Here is a 27,903-nt window from a genome sequence, read left to right as displayed (position 1 = left end):
AACCTGCATATACACCAGCCTAGGAGGAATGGATTGCCTGCTTGGACCCCATGTATTGCTGCTTGCAGCTATATTTATATTTATTATTATTATTATTATTATTATTATTATGTAGTAGTAGTAGTAGTAGTAGTAGTAGTAGTAGTAGTAGTAGTAGTAGTAGTAGTAGTAGTAGTAGTAGTAGTAGTAGTAGTAGTAGTAGTAGTAGTAGTAGTAGTAGTCCAGCGGTTACAGGTGGCTCATCCTGTTAAGGCATGGTTCTAGTTCATGGATGGGCCATAGTCCAGTACTGAATACAGACCATGCCAGGGCCTACTGTGGCTGGCAGCCCCACAGGACAATGCACAATTTATTTACTCTAGCTTTGCCCAGGGATGGGAGGGGTTTAGCCCCATTGGCCAGTCAGGCACTGAGTCCACATGTGAAGTCTTCCTACAATATGTCTGTGCAAGTCCTACTTGCAATCTGTGATGCAAGGAAGTAGTAAAGATCTTGCTAGCTTCAGTGAAGAGATAGCACATGCTTGTTTGCCCTCTCCCAAATCAAGAGCAGAAGCTGCAACAATAAACTCTGACATATATACAAGTGGGTATTTCAATTTGGGAAGAAAAGGGGGGGAAGGCATAGAAAAAGATGTAAACCTGTTCCTGTTCACACAAAAACACATGGTTTAAAGTTTTACTGTCTTTATTTTGTGCTCATGCTGAGGGACCATGCACTAAGTCTACAGTAATCACACTCTTACACTAACTACAATGTGCTCCTCTTTATTTAAATATACAGAATGAGACATACGGATTTAAAGGCTTGATTACACATTCGCTGTTAACCTGATGTGAAAGACCCTAACAGGCTATTGCACTTCCAGGGTACACTTTTTTCCCCTTAAGTCTTTCTTCAAACTCTTTACACACACACAAAGAAGTCAATAAGTATTAGACAAATGTGACTATACGTGTACACCCAGGAAAGGTCTCTCACCAAAACATACAAAATCGAATTTCCAGGTTTGCTGAAACCATGAAGCCACAATATTCCATTTATTCACTTACTGATGTACTTTTATTTAGCCAGGCAATACCACAGAGATTAAAATTCCCATTTAATTCTGAAGGCCTTAAAAACCGTGGAAAATTCACAACTTTCTGTGAAATTCAGACTGAACGCTGGACAGGGCCTCAAATTCAATACTAAATATAACAGTCTAAGGTATGGTTCTTAAACTTTCGGAGCCCAACCCACTTAACACAAAAACATTTTTATGGTGGTGAACACTTCTTAAATGTAGGTGGCTAGCAAATGTTCAAATATGGCATTAAAATATATGAACATGAACACTGATTGTAACTAGTGCAAAGTTCAATGGAAAGTACATGACATACTGTGGTTTCTTTCATACTTGCTTTGTGAACCACCTCAACCCCGTCCATGACCAATCAGTGAGCCCTGACCCAAAGTTGCGAACCAATCTTCTAAAGGCCAGCCGGGAATTCTTAGATATTTTCTGTCAAGTGTTTACCATCAGGGAGACTGGATCCTGCACAGTAAAAGTCCCATCGCATGACGAAAAACAGAACACTACCCAGAAAATATCTCAGAATTCTCCACCAGTACAATATTTGCTGATGGAAAACCATTACTTATTCCCCAAGCAAAACGTCTGAATAAAACCTGACATGAATTAGTTTTTGTCACAGATTCTGCGTATCAAAATCCCTTCCTTAGTCAAGAAACAGGTAGGATACAGATTAGGCTGTCTCAGGTAAGCATGGTTATGGTTGTTGTTGCGCATGACAAGCTTCTGAGCATCTGTATGGGTTAAAGCCACAGGTAGATCTGTCTTGTACAGTAGTTGTTTCTGTGACCAATAATCTACATTAGTCAGTGCCACTCAGAATTACTGGATCCTGAGTGGGTAGATAACATCTCTGGTCAAGGACAAGGAGAGCCTTGTAAAATATGAGGATGTTTCATTAAGGATTTGTACATTGCACATTACACTACACTACATCTGATCATAGTTATTCCCGAGCATTAAAAACATAATTTAGCATAATTCCCAGCTTTGAGAACGAAATAATTTTTCTATCGATGTTATTTCTGATATGCAGTATGCCTTTCTACAAAGAGCCATGTTCTAAGGAGTTCTCAGGTAAAATTAATTTTGGAACAAACACCATAGCATGTCTTTAAAGGTATGGAGTAACCACTAGTCTGTAATACTACCAGTTATGTAAGAGAAGCTCTTTGCAAGGCATTTGTCTTCTTAACTGCACATTTCGATGATTACTGAGAAACTGCTGCAATACTTAATGGCAGCCCAGCTTTGAACACACACAATCACTCATTTACACATAGCAATACATGTCAACTGCATCACACTTTAAGAATGCTCCTGACACACACAGAAACTCATCAGCTTTGCATAACAGAAAAGCTCCACTTCCATGTGTAGTTTTCTGAATTTGAACAGAATAACACATCCAAACCAACACACTTGTGCCTGTCTCTTAAGAGGAAATGAAATCCTGCAATGCAGCCATCGTTCCCGAGTCACAGCAATCAGTAGGCCTTGGGGCAATGAAGACTGCGGAGCGTTTCTAGAAGGGTCTTTGAGGAGCAACAGTAAACTACATTCAGCTCTTTAATCTCCAGAGGAACAGGTCAAAGGTCTCCACACCACAGCTGGCCAACTCCAGGGTTCTGAGGAGCAGAAACAGGAAACGGTCACAAACTGAGCTTGGAGCAGGTGTGTACTGATTCAACTTTCCTGGGTTCACCTTGGTTACTAGATGTTGGGATGTTTCTGTGGCTCTTCTGCATACGCATATATGCATTTGTGTGTATATTTACATGCGTGGGTGATAGTGTGTTTGCTTGTGAAAGAGTGCCTGTACGTGCGTGTGTGTGTGTGTGCGTGTGTGTGTATGTGTGTGTGTGCGTGTATGTGTGTGTGAATGGGGTTCATTAAGCATGTTCATATATTGGAGTGACCGTGTGTCTGCGTGTGAGTGCGCCTATTTGTTGGCTGTGTGCTTGTATGCATGTCCATACTGTATGTCTGGGTGCAGTGTGTGTGTGTGAACATACATATATATGCCTGTTTGCATGTGTGGACGCACATGTGTGCCTGCAAGTATGTTTCACCTGGTTACTGGATGTTGCGTTTATCGGACGACGGGGCACAGGCTTGGATGGTCAAGTGGGTATCCGGTACCGGGCTACAGAAGCCCTCAAACAGGTTCTTGTTGCAGTCCCCCAGGTTGGCACCGGGTGAGAGTTTTGGGTAGGCCACATGGCCCGTCAGGTCTAGCAGATCCTCGATGGCACGGGCGTTACTCATGCCGTTGTGACGGACCTCGTCAACGGGAGAGAACTCCGGGATGGAGATGAGCTCCTCCTTAGAGACAGGGCTTCAGGGGACAGTGAGGGAAGGAGCCATAGTAAGTGGTTGCAATGGTGAGCAGTTACCAGAGTCAATTTGCTGCTCATCATTGCTGCATGGGTTGGGGGGGAGATCTAGGAGATCTATTTTGTTTTCAGTTTTTTTTTTTTGCTTTGTTACAAGTCATTGGTTTTCTTTGACCTCAGTGGATGACAGAGGGGAAACTGGCGCTGTGAGGAGAGACAGGTCTCTGCTGTCCTCTCACCTGACTTCCATGGACTCGACCTCATCGGCCTTGTCCCTCACAGTGCTCTTCACCTCAAGGTTGATAAGGGGGGGCGCGGGCTGGGGCTTGGCCTGGGGGACAGGTTTTGGGGACGGGGTGGGCTTCATAACAGCACCCCCCAAATCTCCCAGCTCCAGCAGGGGCTGCCCAATAACTTGTCCATTCATCTGTGCATTCAACTGCGCCTTCACCAAGACTTCCCCTACAATACATAGAAAAAGGCATATTGGTCTAGGGAAGGAGCAAGCATGGCCAGTTATGTACTGTATGTAACTAGGGATGCACAATATGGAAATCTGTGGGCTGATACCAATAACTGACATTTATCTCGCCATATTAGCTGATATTATCTGATACTAATGTCAGTGCCAATACCTCCAGGTTTTACATTACAGCACAAATGCAAACTGTCAGTAGGTTTCCACATTCATGTAAGAAATACATGAGCACAGGCATAAACTTATGAAAGGCAAATGTGAATAAAGAAAATTGATTTAGATGACTATGATAACATTTCAAGAATGAAATTTTCACTTAATATATAGCAGCAGGATGCCAAAAGCATGGCTTTTCTGGTATGTTTGTATGTATATTCCATAAACATATTGGCCCATCATTTTGACCATAAACTTAGCATAGAGCCACTATTGATGAGTTCTTTTTAATCTATTGTCGGCAAATGCCAATATGGTCCATATATTTTCTTGCATTTCTATACATAACCAAAATGAATGCCTGCTTTTACTTACTGTAGTTTCTCACACCTCACCGCAACATTATGACAGCGTTTCAGTTTGAACCCCACTAAAACCACTGTGGAATTCACAACCTTGACAGACCTCCATTCTGGTCATGCTTTTCACAGCAAAGTGAAACACATTTAGAACTTGGACTTATTCCATTTCTATTCAATTGTGTCAAAACAGCCAAATATCTCTGACCTCCAAGTGAAGTAAAGGCAGATTAGATTACGTACATTATGCCTGCGGCTCTGGGGGAAATTAGTCTCAGCGTAAAGGATGATCTTGAAAATAGCCAGTGCAGTGCTGTGAATGTGATCGTCCCCTGAGAAAAGCTATCGTAGAAACACTGCAACATCAGCATGACCCGGTGTCAGCTTCCCTGTGATCTTGACTCCTCCAATCCCTGGCAGCATCTATTACTGCCCCCAAATTGAGTGCAGCAATCATCTCAGTTCTCTCCTGCTAAAGAGTGCCTGCAAAATGTGAGGAAAGGCACTCTGGTGACGCCATGTTCAGCTGGGTCCTCCCCAACCCCAGAAGCCCTGTTTGTATCAGGAGTGGAGCACTGATGAAGAGGGGAACAGCACTGTGGCACTGGGGGAAGAGTGGGGAAGAGGCTGGGCACCGAGAACACAGGTATAAGCACCACTGCCCAGAAAAGCCTACTCCAACCTTCAGCTCGAGAGGTGTAGCCAAGCTAGACATTACACGTCTCAGGAATAATAGTATCCAATATTATTCAGATATTATCTAATAATACAGATAAGACTACTACTGCTACTACTGCTACTACTATTACTACGACATAATAATAATAATAATAATAATAATAATAATAATAATAAAAATAATAATAAATATAAATATAGCTGCAGGTAGCAATACACGGGGTCCAAGCAGACAATCCATTCCTCCTAGGCTGGTGTGTATGCAGGTTTTTGTTGTCACCAATTATACTAGACACAGTAGCCAATTACCTGAATCCATTAAATACTGGTTTTTCCAGTGAGATTACGAGGAGACTGAAATTTAGTGACGCTAGACACCGTATTTCTACGACAAACAGTTGAAACAGTTGAAGTTTGAATGGTTCATAAAGTTTAAATATTGAATATTTGATTGATTGCTATGGCACCACCAACTGGCCAATTGGTGCAATTTTAATAGAGATCTGGACAATCGGTGCAATTTTAATACAGATCGTAAGGGTCCTCAGCCTTCACAGTCGGGAGAAGAAAAAAAATAACAGAACAAAAACTATAGGGTTCCAGCAATTTCACATTACATTACAGGAATTTTGCAAACATTCTTAGCCATATTAATAATAAGATGAAAAATAAGAAGAAGAAGAAGAAGAAGAAGAGGAACTTGTGCTAATCCATACATGGTTTTTAATTATTTGTACGCTAACTTTCAAAGGTATTTTCCCATGTGTCATTCAGGATCTCAGCTGCAGCAGAACACCAATGGGATGAGACAAGAGAGAATGACGGGGGCTGTGGGGAAAGTGGTAGATGATGGTGATAATACCTTGGGGCTCTGGTGGTGTAGGTGAGACAGGCTGAAGGAGGGAGGAAGGAGATGAGGGCTCCATCCGCACCTCTTCTTTCTGTTCCAACATAATACATTATGTGAACAGATTGACAGTAAAAGTAACATATAGTAACATATAACAGAAAAAACAAAGTATGCTTTTCCATAACCTACACCCAGAGAATCAGAGCCTGTACTAGTAGTAACTTATATACATCTGATCATCTGAGTGGTTATCTGAGGATTTTGTTTACACAAAAAGCTATGAACATGTAATTGACTATTAGCTTATACTAAAATGACTTTTGTCCATATTTTCTTAAGTTTTCAATTACACACATGAAAGTTATTAAGCTAGTAGGTAACATGACTTTGTCAAGTATGCTTGAAAACAATTTCTCTTTAGTGATTTTCTAAATTGATGATGAATCATTCATGAAATCATAGGTGATTAACCTACATGTCTTAGAAATAACACATGAGAAGGAATCTCTGACCTTCATCTCAGCATCACTCTTTCTGGTTCTCTTCATGATCTCCTCAATCCTCTAAGAATGAGAGGCACTTCAGTTTTCAAAAACATTTTAAAAACAGATATGAATATAAATACTAATGGATGGATTTGTAATCTATGGGGATTGAGCTAGTTCAAAGCAAAAGTAGCCAACAGTATACTTTCTGGCACTGCTGTGAATCAGTCCAGATTTTCAGATAAATCCCCTAATAAAATTACATTGGCAGAATTGGTACATTTAAAATTTTGTGGTGGAGTGGTTTAAATGCTGAGTGAGGAGAACCTTCTTCCTCTGCAGTCTTTCCTGCTCCTCCTGTAGCTTCAGAACCTCCCTCTCCTGTCGTTGGCGCTCGGCCTCCTTCTGGGCCTGCAGTTCTCCCTCTTCCTTCTGTCACAGTACAACAGTATGTTTGACCTATTTGACATTACAGCTGCATGCACAGAACAGTGACATTACAGTATGACCTCTGACCTCTCTGTCCATCTGCATCTGGAGCTCCCTCTCCTGACACTCCCTGTGCCGCCGCTCCTCCTCCTCCTTCAGCTTGCGCTCCTGCTCCTGCCTCTGTTTCTCCACCTCCACCTGTCGCGCCTCCTCTTCCTGCCTTGCACGTGCCTCCGCCTGCTTCCTCCGAAGCTCATCCACTCTCGCTCTACAGCACAGAGGCAAAGTGAGGACTGACACAAGTACACAGAGATACCTGAACATGCACATACAGGCACACATACACACAGACACATACAGAAACACGCTCACACTCATACAAACACACACAGATACCTGAACAAACCCATACACACTAACACACACACGGACACATACATACATACACACACAGGTACCTGAACATACTCATACACACACAGACACATACATACACACTCAGCTCCCTTAGAAGGCAGCATCTGGGGGCAGCAATTTCAATATTTTCATTTTTCACACTTCATAGGCATGTCCCAAACCAAAGTAATAAAAAAATACGATCTTCTAAGGTGCCTTATTTTGGTTATTTTGAAGGCAAAATCTGATGCATCCTTCAGCTGGAAGGATATCCCATAGGTCTTTGCTAATTCCTCAGACTTGTTACTTCCGTTAAAATAATGGCAGTTCAAACCAGCGAAGCCGTGGAAATGCGAATATACAGTGAACTCAATAATTAGTTGTAGTCAGATCTAAAAGTACATCCTAATTATTTAATACACAGGAATAATGTAATTAATGTTTTTAAGCCTTTCAGTTTTCCCTGAAATAGCCAGCAAACTTGCTAGTAATAACGTTACTTCCCAAAAGAGTAATGAAGCTAGCGTTAACTCGGCTTACAAACAATGAACATAGTGAAATCATGATAATCTAATCCAAAAAAAATAGCTGAACTAGTGGCTAGTTATGTAGTTAACTGAACGTAGAACTAATTTTGTTTTACCTTAGATAGATAATCAGGACAATTGCAGCTACAATGACAGAATTAGTATTTATTTGCGTTGGGTCTGTCAGTTGGAAAGTAAAAACCGTCAGCTGTAACTTGTGTTGGTATTGTGAACTCTCTGTGATGTCATTCTGCCTTCAAAGTGCATCCCAAATTCGTTCCCTTTTGAGGATCCTTTACCGTTAGGATGCTGCCTTCAAAGGGAGCTCGCTTCTAAGGATGCAGGCAGCGAGGCAGCTGCCTTCGTATTGGCACACAGTCATACACACACAGAAACCTGAACCTGCACACAGATACAGGCAAACACTCACCCGCATGCACACACACACACACGCACACGCACACGCACACGCACACGCACACGCACACATACACACACACACACACCAGCTGGATAGCCACAGATGGGCCTGGGTGAGTCTGGGGCCACCCACTTGGAACTCAGGCCCATGAAATCTGTTGCGCTTCCTTTCGCCTACATTTTATGTATTTTAAATGGCCTAGAGTCTTGCAGTCTTGCATGTCCAGCCACATTTACCACCCAAATACCAATTTCCAGCAACTCCATTGACTGGCACAAACGTGCGCACACGTACCTCTCCTCTTCCTCTTGTTCACGCCGCTGCTTGTCTTCCAGCTCCTTCTGCAGGCGGGCCTGACGCCGGCGTTCTGCCAGTAACCGCGACGCTTCCTCTGCATCTGTCGTCCCAGCGATGGGCTTTCCTGTGGGTGTCAGTGGGGACGGCTCTGTCGCAGAGAGAGACACAGTTGCAGGCACACATAAATTCAGATTGACTCCATCATAGATGCAACCATAAAGACACTAGTATCCTCACACTGCTGAACAGACTGATGTAGAGATACCGGGGGACTGACACTGGGATGCTACTGGAACACGTTAGAGCAGAGAGGACTCTGTTACGTAAACCCACAGTCATGCGCAGGCATGCTCAGGTACTGTAAAGCCTCACCGGCACTCCTGTCACCGCTCAGTTCACTGCTACTGGACTTTGCCATCTTTTTGTCAGGTGTCTCAACATTCAAGGTTTCCTTCTCAGGGGACTCCGCTTTTGAGGCCTTCTTCTCAGGTGTATCAACCTTATTAATCTTCTCAGGTGTCTCTGCCTTAGAGGTCTTCTCTGGTGTCTCCATCTTAGAGGCTTTTTTCTCAGGTGTCTCTGCCTTAGAAATCTTCTCTGGTGTCTCTGCCTTAGAAGTCTTCCTCTCAGGTGTCTCAACCTTGGACGCCTTCTTCTCAGGGGTCTTCATATTCACAGATTTCTCATCAGGGGTCAAAGTTTTGATTGTCGTCTTCTCCTGAGCTTTGTTGGCCTCCTCTTCCCTTGTGTCTTTGGGCCCTGCTTCACCGCTCTCCTCGTCCTGCTTCCTCTTGTTGCCCTCCATGTTGGGTGTGATTGACCTGTTCTTTAAAGAGGAGGGGGGGTAGTCCCTTATGGTGCAGGGAGATTGGGCCCGGTTCTTTGACATGATCCTGAATCAAAAAAGACATCATCAGCCTCAGATGCTGCAAACTTTCGGTTAGCATCCGAGTTACATCCAATAAATATGCTATTAAAGACACAAAGGTACTAGTAGACTGAGTCGCAGGTTGTATGAGACAACACAGCGCTGCAAGATGTTATCTGCCACACGTTTGATACCCATTAGTGAAATTATATCACTACCTCATGCTTAAGGCCATACAGAGCATTGACACATTCCACTGTGGTTACTCCAGAATGGCGGGGCCTGCTGACACAGGCTAGCTCCGGAGACATTCTGCTGCATGGCAAAACTGACCTGGAGGCCGCAGGTGAGGCGGAGCGCATGTTGGCTGCGGCAGGGGATTCTGGCCGTCTAAGGGGGGAGCCGAACCCCGGGGAGGTCGTTCTTCTCTCTCTGTGCAGCTTCTCTGACTACGAAAGAGAAAATGAGCGAGTGTGTCTGTTATCAGGCTGCAGGAGCCCTTTCTGATCTATACGAAAGCTCCTGTTCCCAAGGGGCTGCCATGCGCCACAGTTTCCAGTGGCCAACCCCTGGCCTGCCCCCTCTCAGCTTTTTCTTACACACACTCTGACTGAGAGAGCAAGGGGATTTAGAAGGTGAAGAAAGAGCAGAACGAAATATGACCGTTAATTTGCCCTCAATCCCCATATCTCTCCCTTCTGTTTAATTTCTTCTCAGGCTGATAACTCCTGCTTACAGCCTCAGATAGGTTTCTGTGGGATTTGAAAACAGCCAGGATTCTGTGAGAAATGAGTGAGGATGACACCATCTGCACTGTGTTTCTGTGAGCTGTTGGGACTAACCTTGAGGTTTTCGGGGGACACGTTTGCTCCTCTGTTCTCCTCAGACAATCCTGGGGATCCCGTTCTGGCCTTCCGGCAACCCCCCCTACCCGGAGAGCCCCTGTAGGGGGATCTGTGTGGACTAGGAGGTGCTACACAAGGACACACATGAAACCCTTCCAGGTGAGAGGTCAGACAAGGATTAATATAAAAGAATGCAGAGAGAAAGAATTAAGGACTGTAGGCAGAGGGGCACAAGAAAGGAAAGACTGATAATGGGTAGTTTAAATTTCTCATTCTGTACACACAATGTTGTTTTATGCCACTATCTGTGTAACTCCCTGGTCAATTGTGTCCCATCACAGAGTTTTCAGAATCACAGCCAGTCATATCTCATGTGATGGTCTAATTCAATAAGCCATATCAACTGCTGTCCTTCATTAAGTAGGTATTCTGTAGTTAGAATGTAGAAATGAACACACAGGCTGTTTAGTCGACGGGGTTGATGACACCATCCTACTGACAAGTGACATGGTACTATGGAGATCTAATCCTTTAAAGGTCCAGGAAACTGGATTCAAATTACGGTTATATCCTCCAGAAGTGACAATTAATATTCTTAATATTTCCTTCAGGTTTTTCAGCCAATTATAACCATTAAATCGTAATAAGCACTATCAGATTATTGTGACCTTTTCAGCAGTAAAGGACAGGGTGGGCGTGTATCCTCCGCTCATTAATATAGGTTAACTAGGTTAGAGCAGGTTGTCCAGTGTAGTAACATTAGACTACCCAGCAACACGAAAGAAAGCAACATAAATTAGGCTTTATCATTTATTGTTAAACCTGTAGATCATTCAATGTGTAATAACGGAGTAACACTCAGTTTCTGGACACTAACTTCAGACTTGACAGCAGTCTCAAGCAGCTATGTAATTATCGCTAGCGAACAGTAGGCCCACTTACTACTCAGTTTCCTGGACCTTTAACATCAAGGTCTATTATGTTGCTTTGATCTGTATCTACACACTAAAGCACCTTTGGATTTACACTAGATAACCTAATAAGCAAAGCAGTGCAGGGAACAGTAATGGCAGTGTTCTGGGCCAAACACATTTTGGCATGCTTTTAATACCTTCAGAGACTCTGCCATATTCCTCCATTAACAGTTCAATAATGTACTGCTTTTTACATGTTAGCATATTCAACAGCTGTCAAAAGTTTCTACGAAAGTGCCCAAAATCCATCTCTTTTGCTTTCATGACATCATAAGTCATATAAAACATCATTAATACTGCAATCTTTCATTGATTATTGAACTTCAATTTTTGCCAAACCCTAAGGGTCAGCCAAGAACATTGAGAGGATCACTGACTCCCCATTGCTGAAACGCGTGCAAGTGGTGGTGGCGTCCAGTCAGTGCAGCGGCAGTATTAATCTAAACTAGCGACACCAGGTTGGTGAGATAATTTAAGGACAGGAAAACAGTGCTACTCTGAAAGTGAAACAGTGTTCTAGCAAGTATTATGTTAATAGTCTACAGCACATTGCATATTTGTTGGATAAGTTCAAAGCAGCCAAAAACATTTGTGAGCTTGCTTGCTAGTTAAATAGTTTCTATATTATAGCTTAATGGCTAGTTACAAGTAGCTAACTTTTAATGGTGTGCTGAAAGCTTACCTGTGGCTAACTAGCTAACATCCATTTAATAGTGAAGCTAGCTCAGCTGGCTATTGATAGCCAAAGACCTTGTTTAGGTATGGAAATGTATGGCGCTACCATACTTTTGATGCATTGACTTTTTTATTATTGATTCAAAAATATGAATAAAAAGTGATACAATTTTGACATTGAATAAAGAAGAAGTATCTTCTGGAACCTATGTGAAAAGAGGGTCCAAGTACGATTTATGGACAAAAAGTCATGGGTCAACGGTTCCAGTTTCTGACCTGTTCTCCACAGGCTGTATCCAGGGTCTGACTGAACTAGGCTTGCCTAGTCTTGTAATAAGTTATGTTATATTTTGTTACCATCAACTATATGGAAAATCAAGGCATCTCTATTTATTTCTTCTTTTTCTCTTTCTCTATCCCTCTGTTTTTTCCCAATCGCCCTGATACGCTTGTTTACTATCAAAGGCAATCTACGGACAAAGATATGAGTTCTGCATTACATTGCATGACATTACATTATTTGGCGAACCTTTATCCAAAGCGACGTACAATAAGCGCATACCGAAGGTCATTGTAACAACTACACAATACAGGTCTGATAAGGTACAATACTAGTTATGTAACAGTTATTGATTCCCATGCACACATCAAGTCAAGGTCACACAGCAGACTAGGCCAGACAGTTATGGTAAGTCAAACTAGAATGAGGCATGACGATGAGCTACAAAGCCAAGATAACAATACTAGTGCAATATAAGTGCTGGATGGAGGTACAAGTGTAACATGAGAGTGCTAGAGGAACAAGATAGAAGGTTACATAACGTTACACAATGAGTTGTGGCCCTTAAACTCTCACAGAATGCCTCTAGAAAGATGAGAAAATGTTCCACCACTGGAACTAGCAAGAGGCACACACTCAAAACACACAAACACATAAACATCTGTCAGTACTAAAGACACACACACACACACACACACTCGCAAGGCACTGGAACACCGAATATGCTCACATACAATTACAGATGTGATTCTAGACTCATTCTAGTCCCTCAGTAACCATTCATGGAAGAAAATAAGTTGACCCGTGACACATTCACACCCCAGCAGATCAACACTAGAGCATAAAAACAAATAAAGAGATCACAGTCCAACACACATACACTCACTCGCAAAAATGCTGACAATTAAACAGAGCACACAGACACAAATACACACAGAAAGATGGACACACAGACACACAAATGGACAGCGAGACACACGGACAAATGAGGGAACTGACAGACATAGGCAGCCATCACTTGCCTCTCTCTGCAGTATGGACTATAGCCGCGGAGGAGGATGAAAGGCGTTTGCTGAGGGACGGGTCCTGGGGCTGGGACAGGGTCATGGCGGACGCTGACAAAAAGTCAGCTGCTGCAGAAAGATGCATTATGGGAAAGGTTACATTTGGGGTGGGGGGAGGGGGGTTGGGTGCCAGACAAAATTGTGGGGTGGAAGATGAAAGTAAACCTTCATCGGAGATTTGGCTCCCGATGGAGGTGGGCATTCCATGAACCATGGTGGGGGGTTGTTCCCAATAGCTGATTACAGTCCAAATTTTCATCAGCCCTCACTTCTGACTTCCCTTTAAATCCTTGCACAGTGAAATATATTTCCCTATTTGCACACATCACAATCTAAAAGTGACTACCCAAGTCCATGTATGCTTTTAACCTGCCTATTGTGGTATTTCATGCAAGATGCATTACAGAAAATACATATATACACAGTGAGCTCCATAATGTTTGGGACAAAGACTTTTTTTTTCTAGATTTAGCCCTGTACTCCACAATATTACATTTGTAATCAAACAATTCACACATGGATAAAATGCACATTTTCAGCTCTTATTTAAGGGTATTTTATACACTTTAACCATGTTGAATTTACAGCACTTTTTATACATAACTAATAAGCTAGGTCCACACCACACCAATGTCTGTTACATTTTTTAAAAGCTCTTTTGACATTTGTCTATACTCTGCTTTAGAGGACAGTCTCTCACTAGGGGGTTGTGGCCTTTCAAACACTACTGAATGGCAGCTTTACCACTGGTTTGTTAACCATGACGTCAGGGTACATCTCCTCTCTTGCCTGTACTCCCTAGTGACTTGGGTGGGGGAAGGGGTATATCATCTGGTATCCAAGCAATGGCTCTTGTCCTGGGCCCCCATCTGCAATAGTCCACTGTAGTACTGCCTTTATATAGAAGACGATCCGACAAGGGCTAGGCTGAGCGTCCTGGGTGGACTTATGTAATACTTAATTACACACTGGATCAGGACACTGCAGTAATAAGTTCTCCCAGCATGCTTAGGGGGGTGAACTAATTTGCTTTTCGCTGAATCCTGTGGCCTACATTTTGAATGAAGCAGAAGCAGTAGGACCAAATAAAATTTTGATTTATTTGAATGTCATGTATTGAGACACCACTATTTCCCCATTAAATTTCTTATTCCTTTTTCTGCTGAAGGAGGTTTGGGATTCTTGTCTCTAAATGATTCTGTGAAATGATGTGACATACAGCTTCAAAGGCAACTTCAAACGTAGCATAATCTAAGGCACGGGTTGGTTTCACTCCAGTAGGCACACTGGAACATCCATGTAGGATCACTTTGGGTTAAAGCTTGATGAACACAATTACAGACAGGGAAACAAACCCCCATTAATTTTGTCTGGCCTGGTATGAAATAAATGAGGAGGAGGGAGAGAGAGAGAGACAGAGAGAGCAAGGGGGAGAGAAAGCGAGAGGGAGAGAGAAATGATAAATTGGACAAGAGTCCAAAATAAGAAGAGAGAGATGGCAGAGGAAGTTGGGGCTGAGTAGGAGGCAGAAGATCAGATATCTTGTGAAGAAGGAAAGAGAGAAACATGACTGGCTAAGAGAAGAGAGAAGGGGGGATGAAAGAAGAGGAGAGCAAGTGATAACAAAGAAGACGAGAGAGATGGAGATAAAAAATATAGACTGATATCAGATCACAGTGATAACAAGCAGAGACAGTGATTGATCATGAGGAAACTACAAAGAGAAACACAAGGGAGAGGAAAGTCTAACAGTGATGGAGAGGAGGGAGGAGGGAGAGTGAGAAAAAGAGAGGAAAAGAGTGGATGAGGAAGAAGGGGGTATCTGATGAAGATGAGGGAGTGATATAATAAAGAAAATGAAAGAGGAGACAGAATGCAAAGAGAACAGAAGGGAGGATGGTATACAGGAGGGAAAGAGGAGTGTGGTTTATGAGACAGAAGAGACGAAAGAAGAGGAAGAGGACAGTGGATGGAAGGTATGGATGAACTGTCAGTGTCTGTGTATCATGTATCATGTAACTGAGTCCACAGTACATACATACACACTGTACACAGACTGCACTACATCACAGCACATGCACGCACACACACACGCACAAACGCACGCACGCACACACACACACACGCTGAGTATACACAAACAAGCATGTTTTCAGGTTTTCAGTTTGAACTGCAGCCACTGGGATCACTTGAAGGCCACTGTAAAAATATTACTCTGCAGCTCAAACTAAAGATGCACAAAAAGATGCAGATGAGGTGCTGTGGTAATTATGGGATGGCTAGGGCTGAGCCATGAGGGATGGGGGCACGACACAAAACAGCAAGTGTTCAGTACCGTTGCTAAATTCACTGGCAGCAGGAAAGGAGGCAGCGAGATCATGGGGGAGGGCAGAGGCAGCGGAGCGAGGAGGCAGGGCATTCTCACAGTCACCTGGGCAACGAGCAAGGCGGGAAAGGCCGAGGAGCAGAGAGAGCACACACAACCTGTTACAAACACAGCCGGCGAAACCGAGCGGGCAGGAGGCAAGGAGCAATGGCTGAGGAGAGAGGGCGTTACTGCAGGCCCCAAAGCACCAATCCTGGATCAATATCCACCATTTCACAGAGAACGACCAGGGAGAAGGTTAGAGGTGGGTAAGCTGATCTAGGATCGTATGCTGGGGGCAGAAAGAAGGCAGTGCACTACCGCACCACAGACACGCTGAGAAGCACACCGCACCCCACTACAAACAGAATTTTAATCAGGAGCACCGCATTCTGTTTTAGAAAGAGGTCACACACACAAACATACACCCCAAGCAAACACACCTATTCGCACATTTATTCACACACATACTTGGACCAATACAACTGAATATGATTTGCACGCTTTAAGGTGGTGTAGTATTGAGCAGTGTTTTATTCTCCTGTAACAGGACAGCAGTCAGCCTTACCTGCCACGCCTTGGAGAAAAAATGATTTGAGGACAACAGTTGATGAAACGCAAAAAAACAACCTCATACCAAATTTGACACATTGACATACCACAGTTACCATAAGAAAGCTGCTTTTCAGGACTGCACTACATAACAATACAGTAAAGAAAAAGGCCCTCCTTGATTTCCACAGTATTAATATTTTTGCCTCTTCACAAAGGCACCATAGAGTCTAATCTTCAGTTACAGCCTATTTTTAGTCCAGCATAACATTTTACATTTTAAGTGTTTCCCACTGCTGCGCATGAGATCTATTAATTAATTTAATGAACAGTTTTTTTATAACTCTGCAATTTCTTCCATTTTTTTCAGTTCTCTGCGATTTTCAACAACTTCAGCCGTGACTGTTCCATTATTTCAGCTAATATTTTCTGTGACAATTACCCAGCCGAATCCATGATGCATGGCAACTCAAGCCCCGCCAGAGATTCCAGTCTCTGAGAGTCAGCTGTAACCTTGGCACTCTGGACCGTTCGATCTGTTCAACTCCCAGAAAACCGTCTGCCCAGGGAGATGGACTACCAGCCCCAAATGACCTGGCTGTGGAGGCTGCCCCAAGCATGCCTGCCAAATCCTGTCCCCACAGCCTCTCTATATTCTGACGGCATATGCGGCAGGAACCTTGCCTTACATTGCAGCCCCCCACCTGACTCTGTTGCCCTCCCTGGCCTCCCTTGCTTTTCCATAACCCCTCCCCCCCACACCCCAACCACAGCCCCGTCCAGTAACTCACCCTCTCGGGCCCCGCCCGTGCTGCCCCAGGTCCAGCGCTTGGGCCGCTGCTCCAGCTGCAGGCTACGCTCCATGGACCGCCTCATCAGGGCCTCCAGGCGCTCCTGCTTGTTGAGTTCCAGCACAGGGAAGACAAGACACTCTCTCACCAAGCCGTTACCATGACGACAAGGGGAGGAGGCAGGCAGCTCCATGGCGACTGATTCTCCTCTTCCTCTCTATCTCTTTTGTTCTGTCTCTCAGGGATCTCTCTGACTCCTCCTCTCTCTCTTTCTCTCGCTCTCTCTCTCTCTCTCGAACGCAGGCAGATGGAAAGCATAGCATCACGTAATGTACCTCCTCCCCCCTCCATGAATCACTCACACACGTACTCTCTCATGCCTATAAAACCATCAGACACCACACCCATACACGCAGACAGACACAGAAAAGACACACATGCAGATTCACACACAAAGGCAGGGTAAAGCCTTGAATATACCCTGCCATGACTGCACAGTGATCACTAATTTCAATGGGCTCTCATTAAAACACTTTTTTAAATGCTCCTTCTTCACCCACACTATAAAATTCACCTCCAGCTGATCCAACACCTTTTCATCCTTCACTAAATAAAAAAGATCACTGGCCAAAGCACTAGGAAAACACTCAGCAAAAACAATCCCAAATCACTCTTAAAAGGGATGATTTCAAACTCATCTGAAGATAAACAATGAGGGGTCAATTTCAAGAGCGCTTGTTCATGCACCTCAACATACCACAATTAGGCATTTCTATTGTGATGCTGTCACAGTGCCACTGCTGGGAAGGATCAGTCATTGAGCATTCCATTGCCCTCCAACCACCATGGTTACTGTTGCTAATGCTGTCATATGAAAAGGGGCTACTGTTTCTCGGACAAAACCATAACCAAAATGTGCCTGAAGAAGGCAGCTCAGAAGCATATGCCAGACCTTTCAGGAACCTCCTCATTTTCTGGAAAAATGACCGAGCAGAAGTGAGCCTGATACATGGAGCCTCAGCAGTAATGAGGAATCGTCCCTGTGGAGCTTGTGTAATATTGATCATGCTCTGTTGTCTCCGTTGGCTATGAGTGAGAGAGTCAGAGATGGCGCAAGTAGGGATGAGCTACAACTGTACATTTGCAGCAGACAGAAAATGATGCCTGTTTTCTTTGAGGGAGCATATGCTGTGGTGTCTGAACTGCTAAGCTGTTGCTAGTGCTTGGAGCGCCTGTCTGCATTACAGGGATGCACAAAACAATGGCCTTCATCGTAAACTAGAAATGGTAAAAATATCTATTTTCTATCAGAACGCAAGTGAATTAGTATAAAACACAAATGTTGAAATGACCTGCACTGCAAAGACGCAGCATTCCATGGGATAGCGCAACCACTGTAAATGCTTTGGTTCGTGCCATAAGCCTAAACCTTGCTGAATTGAGATCTACCCTGATTACTCATTGCGTGCATGTGTTTATATGCTACTACAGTTGAGTTTGGTTGTGTGTGTGAGTGGGGGGTTAGGGTTAGGGTTGGGGGGTTGTTAATGTGTTATTAAAGGCCCAGTCTCTGACCCCACTGTCTGCCACTGAGTATAGTAATGGGTAGTTGGAGCACAGGAGGAAGCGTGTGAGCGGGCAGAGGGCGGGGTGACCCCTGACCTTCTCCTCTTCCAGCCGCTGCCTCCTCTTCTCCTCCACCGCGGCCCGGCGGAGCTCCTCCCTCTGCCGCTGCTCCTCCAGCCGCCGCCAGCGCTCCTCCACCGTGCGCTCGTACTGCAGCTGAGCCCGCCGCTCCTTTTCCCGGATAGCCTGCTCCCGTGCCACTGGAGGGGGTCCACCATATGTCACCTACAGACACTCATCCCCAGAGCTGCGTGTGCAGCCTTCACTACTCTAACTCTTCTGACAGAGCATCATCTTCGGGACTCTATAACATCAGCTCCTTATGGCCCTGTTTCCCTTTTTCCTTTATCCAAAACCCACTCCAGGCTGTACCCCAGTGTTTATTTCACACAATACTACATAAAAGCATGTCTAAATCATGATGAGTCTATATCAAAGACCTATATAAAGGTCATTACTTAAACATTACATTATTTGATAGAATTTAAATGCTACTACATTTCAATAAAAACAATTGAATGCATTGAATTGCATTACCAGAGGTGTAAACCAGGTTAGACTTAATTTGACCATTATATATTGTTTCTGAAACATGGAAATATACACAAAATATTATTTAAAATACTGTTTAAATACTTTTTCCATGTTACAGCGGTCATCCTGGAACTCCTTCATGGACCCCACAGGTCTCCCCCAGACCATAATTTTAAAAGCCTTTATAACACACTCAATGTCAAGTAGGGGTTCTAATCAGTCACCATCTAAAATGTGATTAATTTAGAAAATGGGTTAAATTTTATTTCACCATTAAAAATGTGAAAATATTGACCCCAGCACACTTACCGAGGCTCTTCTCTCTCTCCTCTCGTCTCTCTTTGGCCAGGCGCATCCTGTCATCGGTCTTCAGGTACCCTTCCACATCTTGGAGGAAGAGGGAGTGAGCATAGTCATGCAGGTAGCGACTGTACCCCAGTCAGCTCTGACTCTGGTTCTCACATTCAACTCACAAAAAATCCCTCCTCTGCTGGTGATGAATTCAGTCCAGCATGTCTCTGCATGTACTTTTATTGAGCTAAATTCCTCATTTCAAACAAAAACATGAGTGATCATCTTAAACCTCACAATAAATATAACCATAGAGGGCTCCTGAGGTTCAAAAGTCAGTGATATAGAAGCTATTCACCAAACGTGTTCCACCAAATTGCCACAGAAATCTCATTTCAGGATCCAGTTCTTTAGAACATGCACATTATCTTAATGTCATGCATTTCAGGAAAGGTCATGCATGTCAAAGGGTAATCACAAATGAGGCCTTCTCAGCTTCATGTGGAACGAGCTACATGCATTAAACGTGGGGGCAGGACTTACATTGTTTACCTGAAGGGCTGCTGGGATTGGTTGGCATGCGCACAGGGGAGGCATGGCCATTGGTCTGAGGTTTCTTCTCAGCTACTATGGGTGGGGTCATGACTTCAACTCAAAGGAAAGAAACAATATCATAGGTGTCATCTCTGAAGACCAGGGAAAGCAGCATGCTAGGTGCTTATTTTCTGAATGGTATATTTACATATATAAATTAATTACTTAACTTTTATTGTAGGTTTAAGTAATGACTCCTATTATCATTTGTGACGCTGGCAAACTTTTCAATGTACTTTTGTACTTCTGGACAGGATCGTCTGCTAAATGTCATATTTGTAGCATTACAAATGGTCCAAAATTTATACCAAATCATGGGGCCCATCAACAAATTAGAACAGTACATTAACAAAATGAGACATCTGGCAGCCCATCCTTTACTTTGACAGTTCCTCATTTCTTTTCTTTAAACAAATATTTTACCCAAATATTTAGGGCAAAACAAGAATGGCTCCTACCATTCTACCCCTGATGTCCCTATTAGGAGGTACTTACTCTGTTTCCCAGCAGGGCTGCTTTGACTGGCTGGCAGGCGTACAGGGGAGGCATGGCCATTGGTCTGAGGTCTCTTCTCTGCAATTGATGGTGGTGACATCACTTCAACTGAGAGCAAGAGAAACAACTTAATTTCTTTCTTAAAGGCCTGACAGTGTAAAAGGACACTGCCACAAATGTCAATCAAAATTACCCACAATGCTCCCATTTTAGATCTCCCAGTTTCATTTGTAGTACCCCCGGTGACATCCTGCTTATTTACTGCTATACCACTAAAGCTCATTTGAAAGAGTGAGACCTCAGGACTGGTTGACCTTACCATATAAGACAGACCACCAAGGCATCACAGTTCTAAGAACCACATTTGCCACATTACCGCACAGTTGTTTTACATTGGTTAGAAATTCACAGGAACATTGCTGTTTGTCAGGCAAGGACCTAACCTGATGAGCTCACAAACAACACTAAATTTTATCTTAGTCTCATCCTGTCACACATACACATGTGGATGTCCACACACACACACACACACCTTTTCCGAACACTATATTCCATCTCTGATCTTCCAGTGCCCAGAACATACGCAGCCACACCCAACAGTTTATCTGTGCCAAGTCTTAATTAAAACATTGGACTGAAGTTATAAATTGTATATATCAATCAAATTAATATAATTCATTTTACTTTAAATAATTGCATCAAATCCCTTTTTTTGTTCATTGATTTTTTTTTCTGTGCAGTCGGCATTTCAGTCCTTTCCAGAAAATCAGTGGAAATTATCCCAGACAAAAAACTTGCTTACGAACTCATATCATCAGGAAAAGCTGTGACTCAGGCTTCTGTTCCACACTAGCCCTAGCACTGCACATAACACTGCATCACTTAACATAAGGAATATAAGTAGATCTGTTTGTTTTCATGCCGGTCCAGTTTTCTTGGAACTGTGCAATTAGCCACCTGCTCTGAAATTATTCAATGGCTACCTGTGCATACTGTTTTTTGTTACATTGTTACATATTTGTTAATCTCGATTAAATGAAGTTGTTGGATACATGTTCAAGTTCTTTTTCCTTGATGTTATTAACAAAGGTCAAAGTTTTCCAATTTCTTTCAGCTCTCCACAGTCTACCAAGGTGGGACCAGGTGTCTGTCCATTTAGGCTATTAGGACCCCACACTTTTCACCTGCCAGGCCACAATTTACAGGAACTTACAGGCTTCTTCAGGAATCGTGTCCTACATAGCACACTACAGAAAAGGGATGCTTTAGGTGATCTGACAGATTACGTCCTTCAATGCGGATATGGGACATTTATTCTTGATGACATGCATAGCTATTTCTGTCATAATGTGACCTTAAGAGGGTAAATTATCCCTGAATAGATATCAAAAGTGGCTAATTAAGAACATTTAACAGCTTGTTATGAATCGGGGTTCACAATTGTGGGCGGAAGGAAAACTGTCAAACACTGGGGTCCCTATGACTGAATTTGAGAACCCCTGCCCTATTGCATTGACTGGTTCCAGCACTGGGGGTTGTCAGATGTACTAGAGGTTTGCGACTCACAAGAAACCACTAATCTCACGCCACCCTAGACACCACTAATCTCGCAGCAGATTTCAAATCACTAATCTCACACCACACTAGAAACCACTAATCTTGCACAATGTTACAGGCCAGTCATTTTTTTGACCACACTAGAAAAACAAAGTATGTGCTCAGATAGAGGCCTGTAATGGCTCACCAATACAGAAGACAATGCTTTAAATTTCACACTTTAAAAAAACGGAAGCATAATAAAGCTACAAAATGTCAACATGAATTTGTACCAAAATCCACCAACAATACTCCCCTGCCTAGCAATCTAGCTAAACAAATCTGCAGCTAGTATTCTGGTGACATGGTCAAAAAGTGGGCAAGAAGGTACTGAGTTTGTATCCTGGCTGAGGGCCTTTCTGTGTGGAGTTTGCACACTCTCCCTGCGTCCACATGGGTTTCCTCCCACAGTCCACAGACATACAGGTTAGGTTAATTGGAGAGTCTAAATTATCCTTAGGTTACGAATGTGTGAATGAATGGTGTGTGGGCCAGGCAATGGATCAATAACCTATTCAGGGTGTTCATGCCTCTCACCCAATGTCTTCTGGGATAGGGTCCAGCCTCCCCACAACCCTGACATGGAGTAAGTTTAAAAAATGAATGGATGGATGGATGGTCAAAAAGGGGGACCCTGAATGGACCCCGTGGACTATTCTTTTCATTTGTCTTATATTTAAATTATATTCCATTACAAAGACTGAGGTGATGACAAGCTTACATTATAGCAACTTGTACTGTCAGGACATTACAGATATTATTTTATTTTACAAGCAATTCATCCTTGTACACTAGTGCGTATCATTGCTCCCGGAAAAAGGGAACATTAGTCATCATTACAAGATGCAATGCAGTTACGTGTACCTGACAGATGAGGTAAACAAACTTTACTTTGGCGCAATAAGCACAGATCAATCAAGGTTGAGTGACAGCTCAGTTAACAGTTCCCAAACTTCTCTTCATCACCACAGATCCCACCACCAAACCCCACCATCAGGGGGTTAGATTTTCCATTGTAATTCCTGTCTACAGCACTGTCCACTGGTCCTTTCTCCAAGCAACTTAACATTCAGTGCTGCACTAGTCACACACCAACTAAAAAAAATCTCTCACACAGATACATGTGCCAAGACACACATTCTCACACACATACAGGTCACAGAACACAAGAAAATGGTGCGTCACATCATGCTAATTACTGAACAGAATAAATGAGCATAGAACCCATGCATCAGGCTAGGAAACAGGTATTGGTTTCTTGTGGACTGGATTACAAAGTGCAGTGATAACCTGGTTAATTACTGCCGCGACCACCTACCTCCTCCTCAGGCTGACAGTATTGCCCTCTGCTGCCACACCCTGCACTCACTCTATCCTATTTCTCCTATTCCTTCCCCTTTACCACAGTCTCTTCTCTTTCTTCTAGTCTCTTTTCTTTTCAACTCTCCCATTCAGGTCTCCCCTTCTCCTTAGGTGAAGAGTATATTAGTTTCTTAATGGAATGTTTTGCAGCATGGGTCCCAATGGCTGGCAGCAGCTGCCCTAGCTGGTGGAGGAAGAGGGTGTCGGCTGAAGCAAAGCAGGAAGTTGGGAGGAGGAGGAGGAGGAGGAGGAGGAGGGGCACATATAGGCCCTGACTGACCTCGTCAGCAGCAGTCTGTGGATCGATACGCACTAAGCAGATAAAAGCATGGGCTGTGATGTGAGCGATGGGGGCTTGGCTGTCTGCTAGTTAACCTTGTCCCGCAGGGCTGCAGTGCAGCAGAACCGGACACCCCATTTTAAATCACCCAGAGGCTCCCGCACAACCCTGGCTGCCAGGTTTAAATGAAACAGAGGCACCACGACACAATCCCTTTCACTACCCAGCTGACAGCTACAGCATGCTAAAGAACACCAGCGCTTATAAAAACTTCCTTCTGCAACTTGAGCAGGCTTCTTAGCAATATGCTTTCCCAAGATAGTACCAACTTGGTACAGCCCTGCGCTCCTGTGCAAGGCCCAGAGAGTTGAAGTGGCCTCCAGTTACATCACAACCTCGCAGGACAACTGACCCAGCAACAATGGATAGCGGAAGATTATGTTTAAATGAACTCTTTACGATCAATGGAGTGCCAGATACAGAGATGACTCATGGTAAGGTTCATACTGTCTCTGAACACAGCCCCTTCCTCAATGCATGACTGCACACATACTTATAGCCCCTCCTCCACACTATTCACACACTCCCTCCAAGATACAGCCTCTCCAACATCCAAATTGCAAATGCCCTCTCTTGGACCTAAAAAAGAAAATTGTGGAAGTTGCCGTTCGCTGAATGTATTCAACAAGGGACGTTTTTCATAGACTAACGATGCCCTAATGCAGCTCTGGTGAAAACCACCTCTACAGATGAACTACAGTGAGCCGATGAACCACTAAAATATCCTCTACTGGACATATTACATAATGCAAATGCATTTTTTCCTAAATGCATTTACATTTTAGCTTAGTTCTACTTTACAAGGTTCCAGGGGGGCAGTAAATAAGCTACCATAAAAGTCTACAGTCACTAAAAGGTCTGCAATGATTGTAGCTAGCCCTTCTGGGCTGAAGTAGTCTCTTCTCTCCTGCTGATGTACTGAAAGCAGTAAGGGTAGAGGGTCATGTGACTATCACAGATCAGGCTGCAACGTACAAGTGATTCTATTCTATTTGCCCACAGTTTCATTCAGTTTGAACTGCACTGGTATGGAGTGGTTAAATTAAAACTGCGATGAAATTAAGAGTGAGGAGTACCTCCAGAAATAATACTTTCAGTGTGTAGTAAAACGTTTCAGGCATTACAATATTTAATTAAACCTGTCCTTTATCCTTCCTTCTGGTATTACTGAAATGTACACTTATTCTTTGTTTTGTAATTCTCAAAACATCAGTTGTACAAGTCTTATTTAGTATACGTTCTGAAAATATAACTTACTAGCAAAGGTAACTGGCAATTATGTTTTCAATTAGTAACTGGACTTCAAACCATTTTTACTCAAAACCAAACCATTTTTAACTTAATCCGGACCACCACTGCTACTTTGTGACAATTGGTCACTTGGTAGAAAGTACTGCTGTCTGTGCTGCTGTAGAGTGTATTTCAGCAGAAACTTCATATCTCGTGCCATTTCAGAGTGTCTGTACCAAAACAATAAAGCCTTCACAGAGATGAAGAAACCCACATTTCAGCATGGTAAGATTTCCACTGATAATTCAACTTCAACATTGTTTTTATGAGTCCAATAGGGACCACATGTACTCTGGAGTTAAAAATTTTACTTTGTGCATAGGCTCAACTTATCTCCCCTCTGATGGTGATGCACTGCAAAAAAAAGCAAAACTGAAACTGACCTGAATGATTTGAGACTGAACTGTCTTGATATTCAACCCATTCATCCAGATTCATTCAACCCATGAATCTCTCTGCCAATTTCCATTTTCATCCTTTACATAAGACTCTGCCTGTGCACGTGTCCTTCCCCCACAATCCCATGCCCCTTTCTTCACTCCATTTTCTTTATCTGCCTGAGTCAATCCTGTTTCTCTCTATCCTGCAACCATCCAACACTGCACTCATAGCACCATGAGTAGGAAATACACTGTACATGGCTCTGTGTCCAGTAAGAGAGGCCTGCAAAACTGCAGTCCTGTCATCTCATCAAACACATGCGTTATGAAGAGTACATGACCAATCAGAGGGAGCGACGAAGAGATGCTATAGAAGAGCCGTGGACAAAGTCACCCAGAATGCTGTTGGTTCAAATTTCATTTTGAAACAGGCACTATGTCCTTGAGCAGGGATGCTTACCTGCAGTGCTCTATAAACAATAGGGCTGTGTGTCCGGAAGGACAAAAACTCTCCCCACCTCAGAAAACCAGACACACCCAGCCAACCACAGTCATGTCAACCATGGCCTTCACTGTCCATCTCCCTGGTCTCAGTCACCCGTACACATGTCTGCAGTCATACAAACAGATGGATAATCATACCCACTCTTACCCAGAGACCAGGAGGTGGGTGCAACCTACGGAGATCTGACAGGGCCAATAAATATGATGTGCCTTCAAAGAGAATCTGATAAGACTTCTTCTAATCAGATTTGTTTTAAATCCCATGCTCTTCAAGCCTCTTTTTATATACGAGTGGATTTTGACAATCAATTCATCAATACTGCTATTCAGTAAGCCTTGTTTTTCAGGAGACCCGGCCAACATCAATTATCCTAAATGTAATACTCGTTTTCATGTCTTAGATTCCCTCTGGCAAACGTGTTCTACCCTGCGCTTCATGACAAAGCATTTGTAAAAATGCGACATACGATACAATCTTCATTTATTGTTAGATTGACCTGTATTAACCAAAATCACAAAAAAGGAAACCAACCTAAATCGACACGGTTATAAATTTTGACAGGACATGATGCTAATGCAATTCAACTGCGATATATACAAGCTGAGCCATTTAAATGCTATTCATGACATACGTATGGCTATTTTATATTTAATTATTACTGCTTTGTGGGCGTCGAATATATATTTCGATAACGTAATAAAAAAAGGCAAATCTTTTATTTTTCCAAATACACAGGCCACTCGTATTTAAATCATTTTCATCTGCATATCATTGATTTACAACAATGAAAAAGAAAATGTATAAATTAGAGAGCCAACTCAAAAACTCAATTTCGATATTAAAAATCTATGGCGTATTAATAAACACACCTGCTCGCCGATGTTCCTACGCATGACACCGCAGATGTCAGCCCCTCTCTGTACTCATAACACAATGAAAGCCTACATATTCTAAGGTAAAATGTTATGCAGCCACAAACAATGACGGTGGGCGTCGTAAAGTCCACGGTGTGTTTTGTTTATCTAGCGGTTTTCTTACCTGCCGGTGCCTTGACTGCTTTTTCTGCTGCGCACTCCGCCATCTTCGTGGTCACCAGCAACCGTCTAACGCACAGGCGCAATGTCACATCCAGCCGAAGCCAAATCTCCCAAAAATTAAGCTCTGAGCAACAGCATCCCTACATTCTTCTTCAGCACCACCAAAAAGACGTGCGTCGCGCTTGGGGAAGTGTCGTTTTCCACCGTCTCAGCACCAAGACGTGCGCTCTCAGAATGCTAACGTAGCACTGTCTGCTGTATGAGATGGGTCTAAGACTCCCCGGTTTATCCTGTTGTTTTGTGTAATTACGATGTTAAAAGCAAGACTATCATAGGAACAACAGTTAAACTGTTTTTAAGCGGTGGGATTTTTGTAGTACGTATTCATGCGTCTGCTGTCACTGCATTACATCACTGATAACGTGAAGCAAAAAATTCTGACAATCGCAGTTGGGCTAAGAAAATCATATAGGAAAAGAGTCCTCGGTAATGATTGGCCGCCAAATCACGGCTTGGCGGGGCGTTCCCCATACCTGTATAGTACCAATAATTTTGCACTTCCTATTATTTTCCAAAATTTTACAAAAATAATAACAATGGCAGGTATGCCATCCACAAAGTTACGGCCTTCAAAAGCATGGTAACGGTAGGGTGAAATTTGATATTTTTCGATCAAAAGATGAATATGAGACAACAGTACCAACAATCATCTTGGAATATCATGGTATTTACATGCATGTAAGTCAATGGATTATTGACAGGCGTTAACAGTTGCGCAGGGGTTTACTTTTGCATGGATTGTTCACACATAAAAGAACAGTCAGTGTCTATTCTTGGCCTTTGCCTTCATTTTCATCTGTGGAAATTGCATTTGGAGTCAGAGGCATACACCAGGCAAATTCAGCAGAATCTTATCATCAATTACATTTGGTTAATAGGTTTTATAACAAAG

At 43.1% G+C, this 27,903-nt stretch overlaps 1 protein-coding gene across 12 annotated transcripts; it reads right to left on the bottom strand.

Moving 5' to 3' along the window:
* Positions 1-669: 669 nt before the first annotated feature.
* On the bottom strand, positions 670-27,395 carry LOC118236186 (MAP7 domain-containing protein 2-like). Of its 12 annotated transcripts, none has more exons than XM_035434322.1 (19): positions 26,953-27,395; positions 20,442-20,549; positions 19,905-20,000; positions 19,371-19,448; positions 18,564-18,727; positions 16,902-17,007; positions 15,529-15,624; positions 13,152-13,262; positions 10,198-10,328; positions 9,689-9,804; positions 8,860-9,380; positions 8,485-8,635; positions 6,934-7,114; positions 6,745-6,849; positions 6,445-6,495; positions 5,945-6,023; positions 3,651-3,873; positions 3,148-3,413; positions 670-2,703 (listed from the first exon to the last, which is right to left on the bottom strand). In XM_035434322.1, exons 1-18 carry the CDS (start codon positions 26,993-26,995, stop codon positions 3,152-3,154), a joined length of 2,622 nt encoding a protein of 873 aa, XP_035290213.1. In that variant the 5' UTR covers positions 26,996-27,395; the 3' UTR covers positions 670-2,703; positions 3,148-3,151. The 12 variants fall into 12 exon arrangements, with proteins under 12 accessions (XP_035290213.1, XP_035290208.1, XP_035290210.1 ...); XM_035434317.1 differs by having other exon boundaries at positions 19,896-20,003; positions 26,953-27,394; XM_035434319.1 differs by having other exon boundaries at positions 13,152-13,259; positions 19,896-20,003; positions 26,953-27,394.
* Positions 27,396-27,903: the final 508 nt, after the last annotated feature.

Source organism: Anguilla anguilla, chromosome 9, assembly GCF_013347855.1.
Source record: "Anguilla anguilla isolate fAngAng1 chromosome 9, fAngAng1.pri, whole genome shotgun sequence".
In the NCBI taxonomy this organism is placed as follows: Eukaryota; Metazoa; Chordata; class Actinopteri; order Anguilliformes; family Anguillidae; genus Anguilla; species Anguilla anguilla.
This window is presented reverse-complemented; position numbering and strand designations above follow the sequence as displayed.

Coding starts and splice junctions, on each gene's coding strand:
- LOC118236186 (XM_035434317.1), bottom strand. CDS start 26,995: ATGGCGGAGTGCGCAGCAGAAAAAGCAGTCAAGGCACCGGCAG. Junction 17,008..18,563: donor AGCGGCTGGAAGAGGAGAAG/GTCAGGGGTCAC, acceptor GAACTCAACAAG/CAGGAGCGCCTGGAGGCCCT. Junction 7,115..8,484: donor GAACAAGAGGAAGAGGAGAG/GTACGTGTGCGC, acceptor TCTGTGCTGTAG/AGCGAGAGTGGATGAGCTTC.